The 18,814-nt window shown below is 34.0% G+C and overlaps 1 protein-coding gene across 1 annotated transcript; it reads left to right on the top strand.

Moving 5' to 3' along the window:
• Positions 1-300: 300 nt before the first annotated feature.
• Positions 301-18,778, top strand: LOC114329021 (D-2-hydroxyglutarate dehydrogenase, mitochondrial). The gene is made up of 8 exons (XM_028278037.2): positions 301-492; positions 7,065-7,212; positions 8,209-8,406; positions 9,221-9,414; positions 9,643-9,811; positions 11,299-11,585; positions 15,794-15,962; positions 18,499-18,778. Exons 1-8 carry the CDS (start codon positions 388-390, stop codon positions 18,750-18,752), a joined length of 1,524 nt encoding a protein of 507 aa, XP_028133838.1. The 5' UTR covers positions 301-387; the 3' UTR covers positions 18,753-18,778.
• The last annotated feature ends 36 nt before the right edge of the window (positions 18,779-18,814 follow it).

The following is an 18,814-nucleotide window of genomic DNA, read 5'->3' on the forward strand; positions in this document are numbered from 1 at the left end:
TTGTAGATCTGTTTGGACGTAAAACCTTGTTGTTCTTCCGATACACCGACTTTCTTGTATATTTTTTGGGATAGAATATTTGAATTAGAACTATTAGGAGAATAGGCAATATTTTTCTTCCCTAATATTGGTACAAATCTCCTATTTTGATAGCTTCGCGGATATTTTTCAACCACACTTACCAGATATAAATATATCAACACAATTTAAATGAAATTTATAAATAAACTTGACCCTGATAATATATTATCGTCTTAAAAACAAATACAACAATTCAAATAAAAAGTTATCTGGCATATTATAAATTTAAATCTACATAACACGTTGACAACGGTTGTGATATCAAATTTGAATCAGTTACTTTTATATGGTTGTGATTGGGAAAACATGTTCCTGAAGATTTTTCAAAATGAGTGCCTGCATTTTTTTAAACCAAACAATTTCAAGGGTATTGGCAAAAGAAACCTTAGAAATAGACCAGATTTTACCAAGGTAATCTATCTGCTAGATATATAATGCATGTAAATAAATGATTAGAATGTTTGTACTATAAATAATAGTCATTTATCATAATCTTAATTTTATGCTCGAATTATAGTGCAGCGTTGCCAGTTTTCAAAACTGTACAGACTTTAAGCGAATACTAGAAATTATGAAAAAGTGGTTAATTTTTCGTTTTAAAGATGAAAAGCAGGTGAATCTGAATTATATGAATATAATTCTGTCGGATTCTTCTTCTTCTTGACTGGCTTTACAACTCGGGGCGTGTCTTCGCCGCATCCACTATACTATAGCCCTCTATCTTCTACGATCTTACGCTTCCATTGATGTACTCCAATCCTAGATAAATCGGTTTCAACATCATCCTTCCATCTTTTTCTGGGACGGCTTACTGATCTTCTACCGTCTGGTCTTTCAAAAAACACTGTCATTAACACCCTGTCTTCCTCTGATCTTACCACATGACCTGCCAATCTTATCCGATTAGCTTTTACCTATATATCTGACAATGTTTTCAGTACCATACAGGCAAATATCATTTTGAGAACCTTCCTTTCCCGCTGATGTAGAATCCATGTTTCACTTCCATGTAACAACTGGGTGAATAATTGACATGTACAGTCTTAATTTACATTGTCTTTTAGCAGCTTAGATCTTAATAATAATGATGATAAGCAGTATAATGCTCTATTCCTCACAGCTATCCTTACTGAGACCTCTTTTTCTATGTGGTTGTCATCTGTCTGCCTAACTATTGATCTTGGATTTTTGGTTACTAGCATGTATTTCGTCTTCTTTCATTTAAGTATTCGAAAACCCAGACTATCTGTTTCCTCCTCGAGTTATGAAAACATCTCTCTCACGTCTGTTATAGAATGAGCGACTGCATCATCTAGATTAGTGTTGCCCAAAATCGGTCTTGGTCTTGCAGTCTTGGTCTTGTTCTTGCGTTTTCGCAAGACCAAGACCAAGACCGCCTAATTTTAGCAAGACCAAGACCAAGACTTAGCATGCAAGACTTAAGCAAGAACAAGACTAAGCTTGCGAGACTCTTGCGCCTTGCGGTTAGAACTGAAGGTCGTTTTAGGGAGTATATAGGAGAATAAAATATTTTGCACATCTTTAACAGCAGACGATTTCTTTGCTCTGAACTTAATTGTCCAGGTTTTTGGTACGAGTGTACCAATAAAACTGTGTTTTTAAATACATATTTTCTTAACATTCTGTTTTTTAATTCATTCGTTTATGCTGGATAATAAAAAACTTAGGTAGGTACTTTTTTAACTAGCCATGTTTTTCATCAATGCAGGGTGTTTTAAATAAGTATGGTAACCTTACAGGCTAATTCAGCACCAAAAATAATGGCAGTTTGATTTTGATTTATAAACATAGGTATGTCCTATTAGAGGTAAAATTCAATAGCTACACTTTGTACTTGATGAGTTTTTCCATGAACACAATTATTGGATATTGAGAAGTTAATGAATTTATCTCCATAAAGTATCATGACGTTGGGATTCAAAATGAAATAGGTAATGAATACAATGTTTATAAATAATTATTAAGTACATAAATAAGTTTATACAAAACAGTTGCCTCTATAGAAAATCACATGTGATAGAAACAGAAATAATGTTACTGTTAAAATATCCACATACATTTTATACATACAAAGGTACCTATACAAAATTTTGCTGACTTACAACTACTAACGATCTATCAAAAATAACCGTCTATTCTTTAAAAAATGAACAATAAGTTTCGTTGTTTGAAAATAAATGCCATTATTTTCGACGACAGCCACAAAAGTCACCTGCTTAACCATAAAATAGATAACGTTATTCATTATGTAAGCATAGGCTATCTGTTACAAAGAAATTTAAACCCATATTTTTTTAATCAATCGCCGAACAGGTAATGCACACGAATAATATACAGTTTCAACAATACAATATAACACACAAGTCGCCTGCTTGATCGCAAAATAGATTATGTAAAATATTTGCTACAAAGAAATAATATAAGCTCATTTCTTTAATCAATCGCCGAATAGATAATGAACACAAAAATAATAAACAGTTATGTTTAATAATGTATTGTTTGAAAGATCACTAAATAATATGTATTACTGATTCAGCACTCCAGATTGTAAGGAAAAATTCACTAAGGGCAATAATAAGTTTTAATGAGTTTTACCTTGAAACCGAAATTCACAATCATGCACTTAGTGAAGTATACCATAAAATTATCTCAGCAATTAGAATAGAGCCCCAGTTGATTTCTACAGAGCTGGACAGTACCGTATTGAGTTCAAATTGATGAAAATGTCAAAATCTCAAGAAAGTGCACTTTGTGAGTTTCACCTCTAATAGGAGGGTATGTCCGCAAATGCTTCGTTTCCGAAATAGGGGTATTAAAATTTTTCTTACAAACTGAGGATTTATTTATTGCTCTAAAACCGGTTGAGATATGCAAATGAAATTTGGTGAGTTTTATGAGGTAGTTATTGCGCATTTTTGACATACAATTAAGAATTTAATATTCACCATTGGCATGCATACGTAACATGACTCGTTTGTTTAGAATTACCCCTTAAAGTTTGCCATACTTATTTAAAAACACCCTGTATTAATGAAAAACATAGCTAGTTGATAAAATACCTAAATTTTTTGTTGTACAACATAAGCGAATGAATCAAAAAAAGAATGTTACGAAAACATTAGACTATAGTTGGGTTTTAATTTCAGTATTTATATGCTAGAATATTCCACAAAATGATGCGAACTTTGAGAAAGAACACAGTTTGATTGGTATACCCGGTATCCGGTATACAATGACACTTTACCTCTCTAGCAACAACATTTTTCCAGCGATATTGTTAAAGAATACGGGCCTATAGCCTTATATATAAGGCTAACAAGTGAGAAAATTGAAGAGTAAGTTTCATTTTGCTTGTGAAGCAGCTGACGTGCCATAAAATCTGAAACCCATACTGGTCTGTCCAACCCAACGTAGTGGATAAAAATTAGAACTGGCATTAACATACTGTGCAGATCTGTCACCGAATTGAATGCTTTTCAAATCACAGATAGTGAATAGTAAATACACTAAAAAATGCATGTTTCTAATAAATTTTAGTTAGTTAGAATATGGGCACGGATCACTTACACCGTGAGTTCAACCCCCCGGTGTCAGATATTTATTAATTTGGTTGGTTTTTCCTATGGCTATGATATTCAATCTTAAAATGTACCTACTCTGTTACGTTGTTCTAAGATTTGCAATATGCTAATGAGCAACTGCGAGACTTGCAAGACTCTTGCTGCAAGACCAAGACCAAGACCAAGACCGGGAGCGCAATACCAAGACCAAGACCAGATGTACTGGCGCAAGACCAAGACCAAGACTATCTAAGTCTCGTCTTGGTCTTGCATTTGGGTAACACTAATCTAGATCAAGGATCACCAATTAGTTTCACTGAGAGTCCGTTTCAAAAACCTATGACACTTCCGGGGTTCGGATTTATGCTGCCTGTGTCTGGCTATTCTGATTCGGTTTCTTTGTGGATTTTTGTTAAAAAATATCCCCTATAAACAAATCGGAAGGGTGCCGGGCGAAATTTTTGGGCAGAAATTGTTTATTTTTTTTAACAAATTCAAAACATCACCTTTTTTGCCCGCGAAAATATGCTTTTAGCATTTTTGGGTTATCTTAATTAAAAAAAATTTGTCATTTTATTAAAACTATAGAGTTTTCAAGCATCGCAAATGTATATTTTCGCATTTTTCAGATTTTAAATCGCTTAGAACTCGAAAACTCTCAACTTTTCAGAAATATGACAAGAGACCTTTATTGTTTATAATTACCCAAGAAACCTAAAAATACATTTGTCGAGGCAAAAAAATAATTTTTAATTTGCTTAAAAAATTGTTTCACTTGGCACCCTTCTGATTTGTTTAAAGGGGACATTTTTGAACAGGAATCCGCAAAGAAATCGAGTCAGAAACATTTTTCATACGAAAGTGGCCTCACATAATATATAATATGGAAAGGAAAACTAATAATATCTGATTGCTTTTTGGTTACTGCTTATACTTTTCTGTAAGTTTTCCTGGTACAATAAATAAAATATAAATTCATGATGTATTGTTTTGATGTTATTATCAGTATATTTTGAAAACACGTATTGTAAATTGTTACTGAGAATATTTTAAAAATTAGGAATTTATATTTTGAATGCTAATGAAGTTTTTAGACATCTTCAATTTTGTAGAAAGGAAACTGAGGAATTTAAAATAAATAATCATAGTACAAAATGCTAATTAACATGTTATCTTTTCTACATTAGTTTCAATGCAAGGTGTTTGTTGCAAACTTAAACCTGATTATTTTTTTCACCTGTCAAATTCTGACGTTTTTGCTTTTTCAGCCAATCACCACGCGTCGTTCTAGCCAATCATTGAGTGTAATACTGATAAAACAGCCTCTTCCTTGATAAAACAGTCTCTTCCCTGATAAAACTTAAGGTACCCTAAATTTAAAAATATAAAATAATTTATCTATAACCTACTTAAGACATTGATCCTAGTTGTCTTAAAAATATTTCACAGATGCCCGTATTTACTAATAATACATATTGGTTCACAAAATAATCTTTTCAAATACCACTCGTCCTCTAAATTTTGCTTGATAAATTTTTTCGTTTTCATACTTAAACTTCTTTATTTAGGGTAAAATCACTCAAACTAACCGAAATGGATAAAATCACTCGTCCTTCGGACTCGTGATTTTATCATTCGGTTTGTTTTCGTAATTTTACCAAATAAAGAAGTTTTCGTGAAAACAAAAAAATTTATCGATAAAATTTAGAGGACTAGTATTACCTTTGATTAAATCTGAAAATTATTTTAATTAAATGCACATCTGAAAAGTACTCCTACTTAACATATAGTAGAGAGGAAATTAATATAAAAAAATGCACATGACAATTTTATATTAAAGCTTATTTAATTTCAAAATTAAACAATAAGGGGGAAAACTCTTTACAAAATTAAATCATCAGAGAGAAAAATGACATTTTTTTTATGTACAACATGTCTAAAGTTTGGAGTGAGTTTAGTGCAACTGAGTCTCATTAGGGAGTTGAGATATTCATCTGTTAAGTGAGATCTCTACTGATTTTTAATAAAGTTCATTCTTGATAAAGTGGCTTCGCACACGTAAGTTGAGCCAAACATAGTACACAATTTCATGGCCACACATTTTCAAAATTGCCAAACACTAGGTATATTGTGAATTTATTGACGGTCCGCACAGAACTAGCTCACGGTCCGGATGCGGACCGCGGTCCGCTAATTGGTGACCCCTGATCTAGATTATCAGCAAAGGCCAACAATAGTTTTGATCCAGTGGCGGCTAGTGGTAATTTAAGGAGGGTGTTCAATTAAAGAATGTAATTATACAAACGGTGAATAAGCGCTGCAGGCGAACAATTTTTGGGGCCTTGCCAAAAGATGTTCTGTAAAATGAAACCTATCTTTGACCCGATTAGTCAGGATGTCACACACTTTTTTTGTTTTGTGCAGAATATGATACCTACTGAATGATGGCGCTTCTTCGGTGGTGAAGGTGGAGCCAGAAGTTACGAATATTGAAATGGCTTTGTCAAAACTGTTTAAAAATCCGTTTATTTTAACGGCATCCAAAGACCGAGATTGAAATTATAGTTTTATTCTTTGAAAATACTAAACATGGAAAACAAAATAAAGAATGTAGTTTATCACACCCACATAATCACGAAGTTTTTCTATATTGTTCAACTTTAAAACGATGTTTAAACTTTTTGTTTCTTATTGCACATTCTTGTACCAAGTTTATCTCCGGGCAAGTTAGTCCATTCTTTTTATAAGAAGTCGATTTTCAAAACTATTTGCATTTTCTTTTATAAACTTCACTGAATAAGGCTCTATCCTAAAAAAAACTACCTACCAATATTGTATTTAATAAAACCCCACAACAGAAAATGCCAAACTGTGAATCGAAACGCTCCGCCCCGGTCTCTGTGTGCAGTGCACAAATCGTCAATGTTTTAAGATAGGAGAATCACTGGTTCACGGATTTAAGAGCTCTCGTTCTTCTATAGGGTTACTGTATAGTGGCTGGGTTCAATTTGAATTCTGCACTTACCACGTGCATCTAGCGTAGCGGTGTTGTGCAAATAAATTATGAGATTAATAAATACAGTTATATTTTAATGATACTATGATATTTATGAGATTTAAGAAAAAATATTTTAATATTTATGAGATTTTTAAAAATATGTGTTTTAATGAAATTTGATTGGGTGTTCACTGCACAAGTGAACCAATGGAGAAACCGCCCCTGTTTTGATCCTCGATTCGCAAATCTCCCAATGCAATTATTGTATATTCTAACGCCAAATTGAATATATAGAGCAAATAGTAATGGTGATAAGGGGTCTAATTCCCACTCTGTTATATTCTTTTCTTCGTCATTCATTTAGGTTTCTTTTAATTTAACAAATCCGTATTCTTCTTTTACAGAACAGGTACAAAGTAACAAGAGGAAATTATAACTATTTACGTGAGGGCCACATTAACTACTTTCAAGCGTTGTTGGGACATAAACGAGTGATAATGGACTTATCAGATTTAGAAAAGTACAATGTGGATTGGTATACTCAAGTAAGAGGTTTGTTATCTATAGTTTACTAAAATAGCTTTTAAAGGTGATTGAACAGGCTTCATCATCATCATTGGCTCTACAACCCATGTTGGGTTTTGGCTTGTTCCAGAATTAGCTTCCATTCCTTCCTATCCTTTGCCTTGGTTTTCCAATTTCGTACTCCTAACAGGCGATCGAACATACTTATCGGTTGGTAAGTCTCGAGGTCTGTTGGATAGCCCTTTTGTATAATAAAATGCTAAGTGCACTGTGATATCTTGTAGGTCATTCACTGTTGTACAGAGACAAGTTTAACAGTTCCTTTATATTCTCTAAAAGTTTTTCTCCTCCAATATTTGCGGCTTCTATAACGATTATGTCAGGCATCTTTTTCAATCCTTGGTTGACGAGGTACTCTTTTACTGAATTTTTCTGTTCGTTGCTCATCATGGTTTTGTCAACTTTTATATAATTATAGAACAAGTCAACTATAGAACAAGCCTGCGCTCTCTCCGATGAGATTCCAATAAGAATCGAAAATCGCGATTCAGAGAGCTGGATTGCACTCCGTATTCTAATTGAAAAGTAAGATTGTTTTGCCTTCGCATTGCAACTGAATAAAAATGGTATACATTTTTATTTTTTTATTTTCTATATAATTGTGTAAAGAACCCTTCTACAACCCTTACTAATTTTTCTCTCTTGGTGATCATAGTTCCATGTTTATCCTTTAATTTCGTTATTTCTTTTCGTCATTTGTTACTTTCTTCCTTAGAACTTTGAAGCTCTTGTTATCTTCAATAGTTCTTCACAGATTTTAGTATTCTTTTGCTTATCTCTCCGCCCTAATAGAATGTAGTATTCTTTGTCCGTCCTAATAGATTTTAGTATTCTTTTGCTTATCTCTCTACTTTCGTGGTTCTTTGCTCCTATTAATTTGAATTTTTCTTGCATTGGCTTAAGCTTGTCAAAATGAAAAACTCTTGAATGTTCATAAAACCAAGTGTAGTCTCTTTCTTTCAGGTTGCAGCAGTATTGTTTTAAAACCGAAAACGACTGAAGAAGTCTCCCAGATACTCTCATTCTGCAATAAACAAAAGCTTGCATTATGTACACAAGGTGGTAACACTGGAGTCGTTGGAGGGTGCGTTCCAGTTTTTGATGAAATAATAATATCAACGGAACTCATGAATGATATTATCAGTTTAGATGAAAATTCAGGTAAATTTTACATGGTATATGCTATATCCGAAATGATGATGTTTCCCTAGATATATTATCCGAAATAACACAGTCAAATACAATGTTAATACACGTAAAGTAAAGCATTTTGTATTGCCTCTATACGTACTTCGTTTTTCGTTTAGACTTATATCTACAAGGTATCCAGTAATAAGAAAAGTAAATTTCAACGCTAGCCAAGCTCGGTCAATGTTGGTTAACGTCGGTCAGATATCCAGGCGGGTTAGGCTCCCTAATCGCATTCACTTTACCGTGAAATGATCAAGTGGTCGATGGTTCATACCCTTAGGCCCTGGAGGGCTGAGGGTATAAAACAAAAAAGCTAACACAGTAGTTTAAAATTCTAAATGAATCTGCTACTTATAGTCTAGAACACGCTGATGTCGGATCGATCTATGGATGAGCAGTAAGGCAGGAGGTGAGGGCTTGCGGCTCGGTGTTACACTTCCATAGCTCCCTACCGAAAGGGGAGTCCATTTAAAAAATCAGAATATAGATAGACATTTCAAAAATACACCCCCTCTCTAAATGACTATAACAGAACACAAAAACATAAAAAAAATTATATCTCCGACTGAATAAATGATTTAAAATTAATTTATTTATATATGCCGACTCTGTCTTTCTAGAAAGATCCAGTAATCGTTACAAACAACTCGTCGTCACTTCTTGATCATTCTTTGCGCTTTGTTAGTGGCTAGACAGGTCAGAGCCGGCCCGCGTGGTAGATCTTACAAAAAATAACATCTTTTATTCTATATACACAATAAAACACTTTGTACTTCCGTTTTAGGGGTATTAGTCTGTCAATCAGGCTGCATACTACAAAATCTCGACAACTTTGTAGCCGAAAAGGGATTAATAATACCTTTAGATCTTGGAGCTAAGGGGACCTGCCATATTGGTGGCAATGTCTCGACTAACGCAGGTGGAATGCGATTGCTCAAGTATGGAAATATGCATGGTAATGTTTTGGGACTGGAAGTGGTAAGGACTACCTGGTTTTTCTTTATAAATTTATCTCAATAGACATTTAACTCTCTTTTTCGAACTTCTCACAAAATTAGTCACCAAATATTTATTATTCAAAAGATTAGCTACTTTCATCTGGGGCATACCCAGCTGGCTAAGTTTAGGGAAGTACGACCATTCTACTGTTATATTGCATTATTATAGGTTATCTAAGTTTTATTTTAAATATTTTAAACATTTTAGGTAACAGCCAATGGGGAAATTATAGATTGCCTAAGTACCCTTAAGAAAGATAATACAGGCTATCATTTGAAGCATTTATTTATTGGATCTGAAGGCACACTTGGACTCGTTACCAAAGTAGCGCTGCAATGTCCACCAAGACCAAAATATAGAAATGTAGCGTTTTTAGGTAAGAATATATGGAATATAAGACTCTTGGTAGAGTATGGGTCAGTCAATATTCCATAAGCTCTTTTAATCCATTTAACGCCGTGGATTCTTCTTATTGATGTGACTATCCGTGACGAATGTTGGCGATCATCATGGCAATCTTTATCTTATCTGCAGCAGCGTGGAAAAGTTGCACAGATGTTGCGTTGAACCAGGTTCTGAGGTTCTTTAACCAGGCTGTTCTTGTTCTTCCTGGACCTCGCTTTTCAAATATTTTTCCTTGCAGGATGGCTTGTAGAAAGGCAAATCTGGATTCATTTCGCATAAAGGATCCAAAGTATTCTACTTTTCGAGATTTGATGGTGATCAGTACCTCTCGGTTCTTCTTCATTCCCATAGGACTTCCTCATTTGTGACCCGGTCAGCCCACGGGATTTTAAAAATTCTACGGTATAGCCATATCTTAAATGCTTCCAATTTTCTGCACATATCTTCGTTCAAGGTCCATCATTCAACACCATAGAAAAGGACAGAGAAGACGTAACATCGCAGCATTATTACTTTTATACCAAGAGAGAGGCTGTGGCTCCTGAAAAAGGCCCCCATACGGTTGAAGGTGGATTTAGCCTTTTCGATGTGCGCTCTTATTTCTTGGTTGTTGGTCCATTCTTTATTTATTATGGTGCCGAGGTAGTTGTAGTCACTCACTCTTTCTAAAAGGGGTTTGGTTGATATAGAGTTGCCTTTCTGTTATCTTTTCCAGTGGATTAGTCCGCATATGTCCTTTAGCCTATTTCTCAAAGATAATTATGTTTTTTTGCTTTCTCTATCTTTTTCCAATCTCTCGTGTCTTGAATTTTTTCTTTTCTTTTTAATAACACAAATGTTTGATTCCAGGTCTACAAACTTTTTCAAAAGTTTTAAAAACCTACAGACTACTTAAAGAATCTTTAGGAGAAATCCTATCGGCGATTGAAGTGATGGATTCAACAACTAAAGCTAACTTTTAAAATGCCGTATCGCGGTTTGTATTGGTCTTAGATATTACAGAAAAATAATTTGGTTTGTGTTACTAAAAGATACAATTTTGATATCTACAGTTTTTTTGATTAAATGCATATTTTTCGAGGTATTCTCAAAAAAAACCTCTAAAACGTCGATTTTTTCGTCGAAAAACTGTTACTTTCAAGCACGAATAACTCGAAAAATATTAGTTTTACGAAAAAAATATAAAAACCATTTTTTTATTAGAATACGTTTTACATTCATTTACATAGTTAAAACGTAATAAAAAATTCTCACCCCCGATATGGGGTGGCAACCACCCCCAAGGTTTTAGCGTACAGCGGCATGATATAGAAAATGCTCCTTGGACTATTCCCTACCTTCTGTGAAAATTTCAAGTAAATCCATGCTGGACGAAAAAATTGCGAGCCAAAATGCTTCATTTCCTCGACTAATATATCTACTTATTATAATATTTTATCTCGAACTATTCTTTTTTAGGTGTACAAAACTTCGATAAAGTCCTAAAAACTTTCAAATTCCTTAAGGCAGAACTCGGAGAAATTATATCGGCTGTAGAGGTTATAGATACTCCTACGATGGATTTTATCAATCAAATCGTTGGTCAAACCTCTCCAATTGGTGATTATCCTTTCTACTTACTTGTCGAAACATCAGGTAGCAATGAACAACACGATGAAGAGAAACTCAATCATTTTTTTGAAGCAGCTCTAAAGAAATTTTTGGTTCTGAACGGTACCGTTGCTTCCGAACCCGCAAAAATTCAGGTAAAATTTTTAATTTTATAGTTTTGATCATTTACACACAAGCTATATCATCATCATTAACCCGTACGCGTCCACTGCTGGACATAGGTCTCCCTCAGCTCTTTCCATCTTTTTTTGTTTTGTGCGGCTTGCATCCAGTTGCCGACAATACGCTTCAAATCGTCAGCCCATCTGGTCACAAGCTATATAAGACAGCAGAAATTCCAAAAGTTAATAAATACCATAATAAATGAAAAATGGATCAATAACCAAGAGATAAGAGTGCGCATTGGAAAAGCTAGATCCATTTTCAATCGGATGGGGATCTTCTTCAAGAGCCACAACCTCTCTCTTGGCACAAAATAATGCTGTGTGCTACGTCTTCTCTGTCCCTTTTTGTGTGTTAAATCGTGGACCTTGAACGAAGATATTTGCAGAAAATTGGAAGCATTTGAGATATGTCTATATCGGAGTATACTTAAAATCCCGTGGACTGAGCAGGTCGCAAATGAGGAGGTTCTCAGAAGAATGAAGAAGAACAGTGAGGTACTGACCACCATCAAATCTCGAAAGTTAAAATACTTCTGACACATTATGCGAAATGAATCCAGATATGCCCTCCTGCAATGAAAAATATTTGGAAATCGAGGTACCTTTCTGATATTGTAAAGACAAACAATAATTTTACTTACTGCTTTTAACGTGAAACAGATTCTAAAGTAAAAGTTTTTAAAACAAAGTAAGTTATCAATCGAAGTAGCACAGAAAACGACAATAAATATCGTCTTCATACCACCAGATTGACAACAGGTGGAATACTTTCTTTGGTTACAACCTCCCGAGATTTTCAAAAATTATAAATCATACAGGATGCCGAGGAAATTAAGATGAGAGAATTTTAAACAATTCACAACTCATCTGCTTAGCGTGGTAAAAGCTCCAACAAGAAAGATTCCTTAATACTCAAACAAAAGAGTAAATGAATTAAAAATGTATAAACATTCTCAATTTCTTTGCAACACGAAAATGCTGCAGCTGCATAATACTATGGTCAAATCTGAGAGTGCAGGAAGAGTCTATACCGGTTTCGGGGGTTGTTTCCATCTCATCAGTAGTCCCATGTCCTCCTCTCTCAGATTCTTCCACGTACCACACTTTGGGCCTTTCCGAATTGCAAAGAAAGAAATGTCACGGATGAACTAGGGGAGCGTTCAAGTATTACGTAACGCAGTTTGGGGGGGAGGGGGGTTCGAACAGCGCGTTACGTAACATTCTTTTTTAAAAAAATTAGTAAATCCTTTATAAAAGGTATATATTTTAAGGTAAATATATACCTTTTATAAAGGATTTACTATTTTTTGTATTACATGGTATACAGCCAACTACAGGAAAACTTTTTTCTTGTGGATTCTTTTTTAACTTAAATGAAAAAAAAACTACGGAATTTCATTTATGTTTTACATAGACCCCTGAATTGTTTTATGTTGCACTCTCACGCTCCGTTCATGTTCCGACAAGAGGACAATACATAATAGTACGTTTTCAAGTGAAAAAATCTTAAAATTTGTAACACAGATGAAGCACAGTAACATTTGTTTCCAATAATTAGATGGACCTGTCTCCACAACAAAAGATTAAAAGATACAGATGTTATTTAAGAGGTTGCAGAAGGGAACTACATGTTCATAAATCTTGTATGTTTTCTGAAATCGTTTTCTGCAGTAGGTATTCATTAATGTTTTAAATACGCAAATTTTCAAATTATTTAAAAATGTCTTTAAATAAAAAGCATTAAATACAAAACCCACTATATTGATGCTTAGTTTAGAAAATTGATAGATATTTAAAAAAATAGTACCCTTATTTAAAGCGTGGTTTCAAAATTTCAAAAATTTCAAGTGAATTTCAAAATTTCACCTTGCATTATTCATAATAGACCCTACATAATACACATTTTTGAGATGAGGTTGTTAAGCAGCTTCTAAAAACAAAAATATACAGGGTGTTTAATTAAAATTAAAGATAATGGACTATGCTAGACTTGAGTGAATCAACCTGTATATTCAAATTTATATTTAAATAGTCCATAGTTGAATTTAAAAGTTGACGTATCCTAGCGTTTTTATAATTTTCTAAGATAATGACACATGACAAAAACAATTTTATTCCATAAGTGGTTTCCATACATTATAATTTTAAATGATCACCCTGTATTATTCATAAAGACCATAAATTCAGATTGTTAAGCAGCTTGTAAACATATAAAAATATACAGGGTGTTAAAAAATAAAGCTTATGGACTACGGTAGTCTTGCATAAATCACATTTAAATTTATGTTTAAAAAGCACACATTTTTATATATTAAAATCTGCGGGTCTCAGAGTTTTTTAAAATTGATTAAAACATGGACAGAAATAATTTTATTCCATAAGTGCCTTCTTACATATACAGAGTGTTTCAGAAAAAAGGTAACACGATCTCTAAGATAGGTGAAAAACTGAAAAATAATTGGGGTTTGCTTAGTATAAAATTTTTGTAACGGCATGCGTTTTCACGATATAGGGCGTTGAAGAACAACAATTTTACACATTTTTTTCACTATTTTTCCGAAACTACTGGCAACATCGTATATTATTTGGTATACAAAAATTTTTACTAAGCAAAATAAAATATTGAAATAATAAATATGTTATTTTATTTTAAGTTTTTATTAAAGAAGATTAAATAGAAGAATACATGAGAAGAACAATAAAGGATGAAGCCAAAAATGTATGTAAGGATGGGGCCAAGCAGGGAAAATGTAAATGTAAATTTAGTAATAAAAGATTATTATTCTAAGTTTTGGACATATTTCATGTCATGGGACATGAAATTACGATTGGCAGGGATAACCAGACACATGAACTAAAAAGAAGAATCGTTCTTGGGTGGGCAGCATTTGGAAAACTGAGAGAAACTTTTAAGAGCGAGTTGCTCATATGCCTAAAGAGAAAGGTATTTGATCAGTGCGTCCTCCGTCTTGACGTACGGATCAGAAACACTTACCTTACCTAAAGCCTCGGCTACCAAACTAAGAGTAACGCAGAGAAGAATGGAGCGGTCAATGTTAGGAATAACTCTGCGAGACAAAATCAGAAACGAAGAAATCAGGAGAAGACAAAGGTGACTGACGTCATCAAAAGGATAGCTAACTTGAAGTGGAGATGGGCAGGACACATAGCGATAATGACACATGGGCGATGGACAAAAAGGTTATTGGAATGGAGGCCAAGAGAAGACAAGAGAAGCGCCGGTTGACCGCCTACAAGACGGACAGACGACGTAAGAAAGCTAAATAAAAGCTGGATGAGAGCGGCGCAGGATAGACGTGGTTGGAAATGAGGGGAGGAGGCCTATGTTCAGCAGTGGACTTTTGAGGCTGGATGATGATTGTAAGTTTTTATTATTACCTCAAATGCGATTAAAATAATAATTCCGGTACTTTTTCGCAACCTAGTTTTCCATTTAGGTTCAAATGGTGACTTGGGTGTTACGTAACGTTTAGGTAGGGGGAGGGGGTACATAAAAACGTTACGGTGCGTTACCTGGGGGGAGGGGGGCCAAAAATCTTCAAAAATTGCGTTACGTAATACTTGAACGCTCCCTAGGGCCATCTACCGAAAAACAAAGTAAGTTATCAATCGTATTTAAAATTCTCTCATCTTAATTCCCTCGGCATCATGTATGATTTATAAATTTTGAAAATCTCAGGAGGTTTAACCAAAGAAAGTATTCCACCTGTTGTCAATCTGGTGGTATGGGAACGATATTTATTGTCGTTTTCTGTGCTACTTCGATTGATAACTTACTTTGTTTTTCGGTAGATGGCTCTAGTTCATCCGTGACATTTCTTTCTTTGCAATTCGGACAGGCCCAAAGTGTGGTACGTGGAAGAATGAAGAATCTGAGAGAGGAGGATATGGGACTATTGATGAGGGGGAAACAACCCCCGAAACCGGTATAGACTCTTCCTGCACTCTCAGATTTGACCATAGTATTATGTAGCTGCTGAATTTTCGTGTTGCAAAGAAATTGAGAATGTTTATACATTTTTAAAAGTTCTTAGTTGTTAGTAAGAAAAATGTTTCTATTAATGACTCTGTCAAAATATTCAAAATCTCAGAGCTCACACTAAATCTAATATCTTTTCTCATATTTACTTCGAAAAATATATTTTGTTATTCTTTAGGCTTTGTGGTCAATACGGGAAAATATTCCAAATGGATTTAAGATCTGCTCATCAAAAATGATGTATTATGACGTCTCTATGCCTCTTTCAAATTATTATTCTATAGTAAATGATGTCGATGAATTCACGAAGGGCTTAAGCGAACGAGTATTTGGATTTGGTCATCTGGGTAAAGTATACCACTATAATCATCTTGCATGTGCGAATTAACACTTTTAACACTAGTATAAGCAAAGAATAATATACCTACTCTCCTACAAGAAGAGTTTGAATGAAACAGATGGTCACGTTTATTTGTCCCTTGAAAATACCGTAGAGTGTAGAGGAAAGTCGCCAATTATGGAATACCATTTTGTTTTGGGGATATAAAATAATACCTTTGTAGAAATGAAAACAAATTAATGTTATGACACATCAGTCATCCATTTTTATGTAGTAATTAAAAGCCTTCTATTAAATATCTTAATTAACAAAAAAAAAAATCGAACAAAAAAACAAAATCCCAAATGAGTAACCAAATATGGAATAGGTACCCATATATGGAATATATGGCATAAACCAACATATCAATAACAAAAATAGACATAAACATCCGAGATCAAATAAATTTAAATAAGAAAATTGTGAAAAATGAAAGAAGTAGCTTAATTCACTTGCAGACATCACAGATCCATGTACGAAACTCTGGACCAGCACAATCATAATGAGCCCACTTACACTTAACCCACTATTCCATAATTAGGCACCAACGACTGTCCATATTTGGATTTGTACATTAGTTCAAACTCAAACTAGTATCAACATTTTTTCAAGTCGTAATGTTTTAATTACAGAAGGTCATAAAATATCAAAATAAAGGTACTATTGATATACGTAATAGCATAACAAGTCTGTATTCATGCATAATAACCAATAATACTCGTTGAATATATTTACCTTTGAAATTTTCTGCGAGACGATAAAACAAAACGCGCCTGTCAGACACGTATCGTTCGCGCATCTGACACAGAGGTGTGAATACGATAATAAAGAGAGCGACTGAAATAGAGGATGGTCTTGTAGTGCGCTTCCAACTTATATTTTCGGAGAAATCAAGGAATTACATATTAGGGCACTATTCCATATTTGGTTCCTTTCCTCTAGTCATTGTCAGGCCATATGCACCTACTCAGTTGGTGCACAAAATCATATGCTGAAACGTTACAGGTCAGTACCCTTCTATGAGGTCTATATTCTTTGGTATAAGTTAGATCTCTCGTTTCTGAATATACGTCCAACATAAAACGCCGACCCCATGTACAACATGTAACACCTCTTCTAGCCAGACTTTCTTTGTGTCTCTAACTTCCGTTAGAACGTTAGATCCTGGATAAATATTGTAACAGCAATATTGAAACTTTGTCCTAAACTACAACAAAGGAAAAGAATATGTGTTGCTTAAGTTATCACTACTGAAACCTATTTATAACATTTGAATTTAACAAAAACTAGCAGAAAAAATCTGCTAGGAAATCATTGGAGAAACAATCCAAATTAAGTAGTCTTTTTCTTCTTTTTGTGTAGATAGATATGTTTTTTCGATGTGCCTCCAGTAAGCTGTCATTCTATCGTTTTCGTGATCTTCCCACTGATCGTCTTCCTATTGGGGAACTGTCTCTCGCTGTCCTTACTACTCTATTTGTTGTCATTCGGCTTATGTGGTCATTCCATTTTATTTTTCTGTTTCTTACCCAGTTATTAATGTTGTCCACCTTGCATCTCCGTCGTATATATGTATATCTGCAATTATATATATCTCTATCCCATAGAGTTTTACCATCGATTTTTTAAAGAGTTTTCATCCCTGCTGTTTCTAGAATTCTTTTTGTCTGTATTAGGTCGTGTTTCTGCTCAGTATGCCATTATTGGTCTGATGAGTGTTTTGTAAATTCTGCCTTTCATTTCTTTCCCGATATTTTTATTTCTCCATATTTTTTCATTCAGGCAAAATGCGGCTGTGTTTGCTTTAAATTGATCTTCCACTTCTGTTTCAAGCTTTCCTTAGATATATAGTATGATGCCTAGATATCTAAACTCCATGACTTGTTCTATTATCTGACCCTCCAACTCCAATTTACATCTTATTGGATTTGCTGTTATAAATCATGCATTTAGCCCTTTTTGGGGAAATTAACATGTTAAATTTTCTAGAGGTTATACTAAATTGGTTCAGCATACGTTGTAAATCAACTTCACTTTGAGAAATTAGTATTGCATCGTCCGTATAGCAATTATTTTCTTACTTTTTTTTATTATTTCATCCATGATCAGGTTGAACAATAGAGGACTCGGGAGTCTACCTTTCTTATCCCATTGTCAGCTTCAATTGTGACAGTTAGTTCTTCATCTACTTTTACCTTTATTGTGTTATGGTAGATATTTTCCATCGTTTTAATTATTCCTAGAGGTACCTCTCTTGCATACAATAAATGGATGACGTCCTTTAATTTGACTCTGTCAAATGCTTTCTGAAGGTCCACGAAACATAAATATACCGGATTGTATTCTAATGACTTCTTTTGTACTTGCCTCATTATAAATATAGAATATAGAGTCGGTGCATGATCTTCCCGACCTAAAACCTTGTTGTTCTTCTAATGTTATCATAGTAAGTATATGTAACAATTGCCTAGACCTAGAGTAATAATTTGTTTTTAATCTTTAAGGTGATGGGAACATACATCTTCAAATTCAGTTGAAGGATGATCTAACCGACGAAATAAAGAAGCACATTGATCCGTTTGTTTTTGACAAGATATTGAGCTATGGAGGGAGTATCAGTGCCGAACACGGTATAGGTATTATAAAACAGAAATATATGAATAGACTTAAAACTGTTAACACACTTAATCTAATGAAAGATTTGAAAAGTTTATTAGATCCAAACAAAATACTGAACCCCTATAAAGTGATAGTGTAATTTTTTAATATATTTTATTTCCATTTGTTCTTTTTTCTATTTTTTCCTGTTGGTGGACGTTT

This window comes from Diabrotica virgifera, chromosome 7, assembly GCF_917563875.1.
Source record: "Diabrotica virgifera virgifera chromosome 7, PGI_DIABVI_V3a".
Taxonomy (NCBI): Eukaryota; Metazoa; Arthropoda; class Insecta; order Coleoptera; family Chrysomelidae; genus Diabrotica; species Diabrotica virgifera.

Bases quoted from the DNA above. Each gene is read 5' to 3' on its own strand.
- LOC114329021 (XM_028278037.2), top strand. From the start codon at position 388: ATGTTCCTGAAGATTTTTCAAAATGAGTGCCTGCATTTTTTTAAACCA. The intron at 9,812-11,298 runs GTAAGAATATAT...ATTCTTTTTTAG, and splicing joins TAGAAATGTAGCGTTTTTAG to GTGTACAAAACTTCGATAAA. The intron at 15,963-18,498 runs GTAAAGTATACC...TTAATCTTTAAG, and splicing joins ATTTGGATTTGGTCATCTGG to GTGATGGGAACATACATCTT.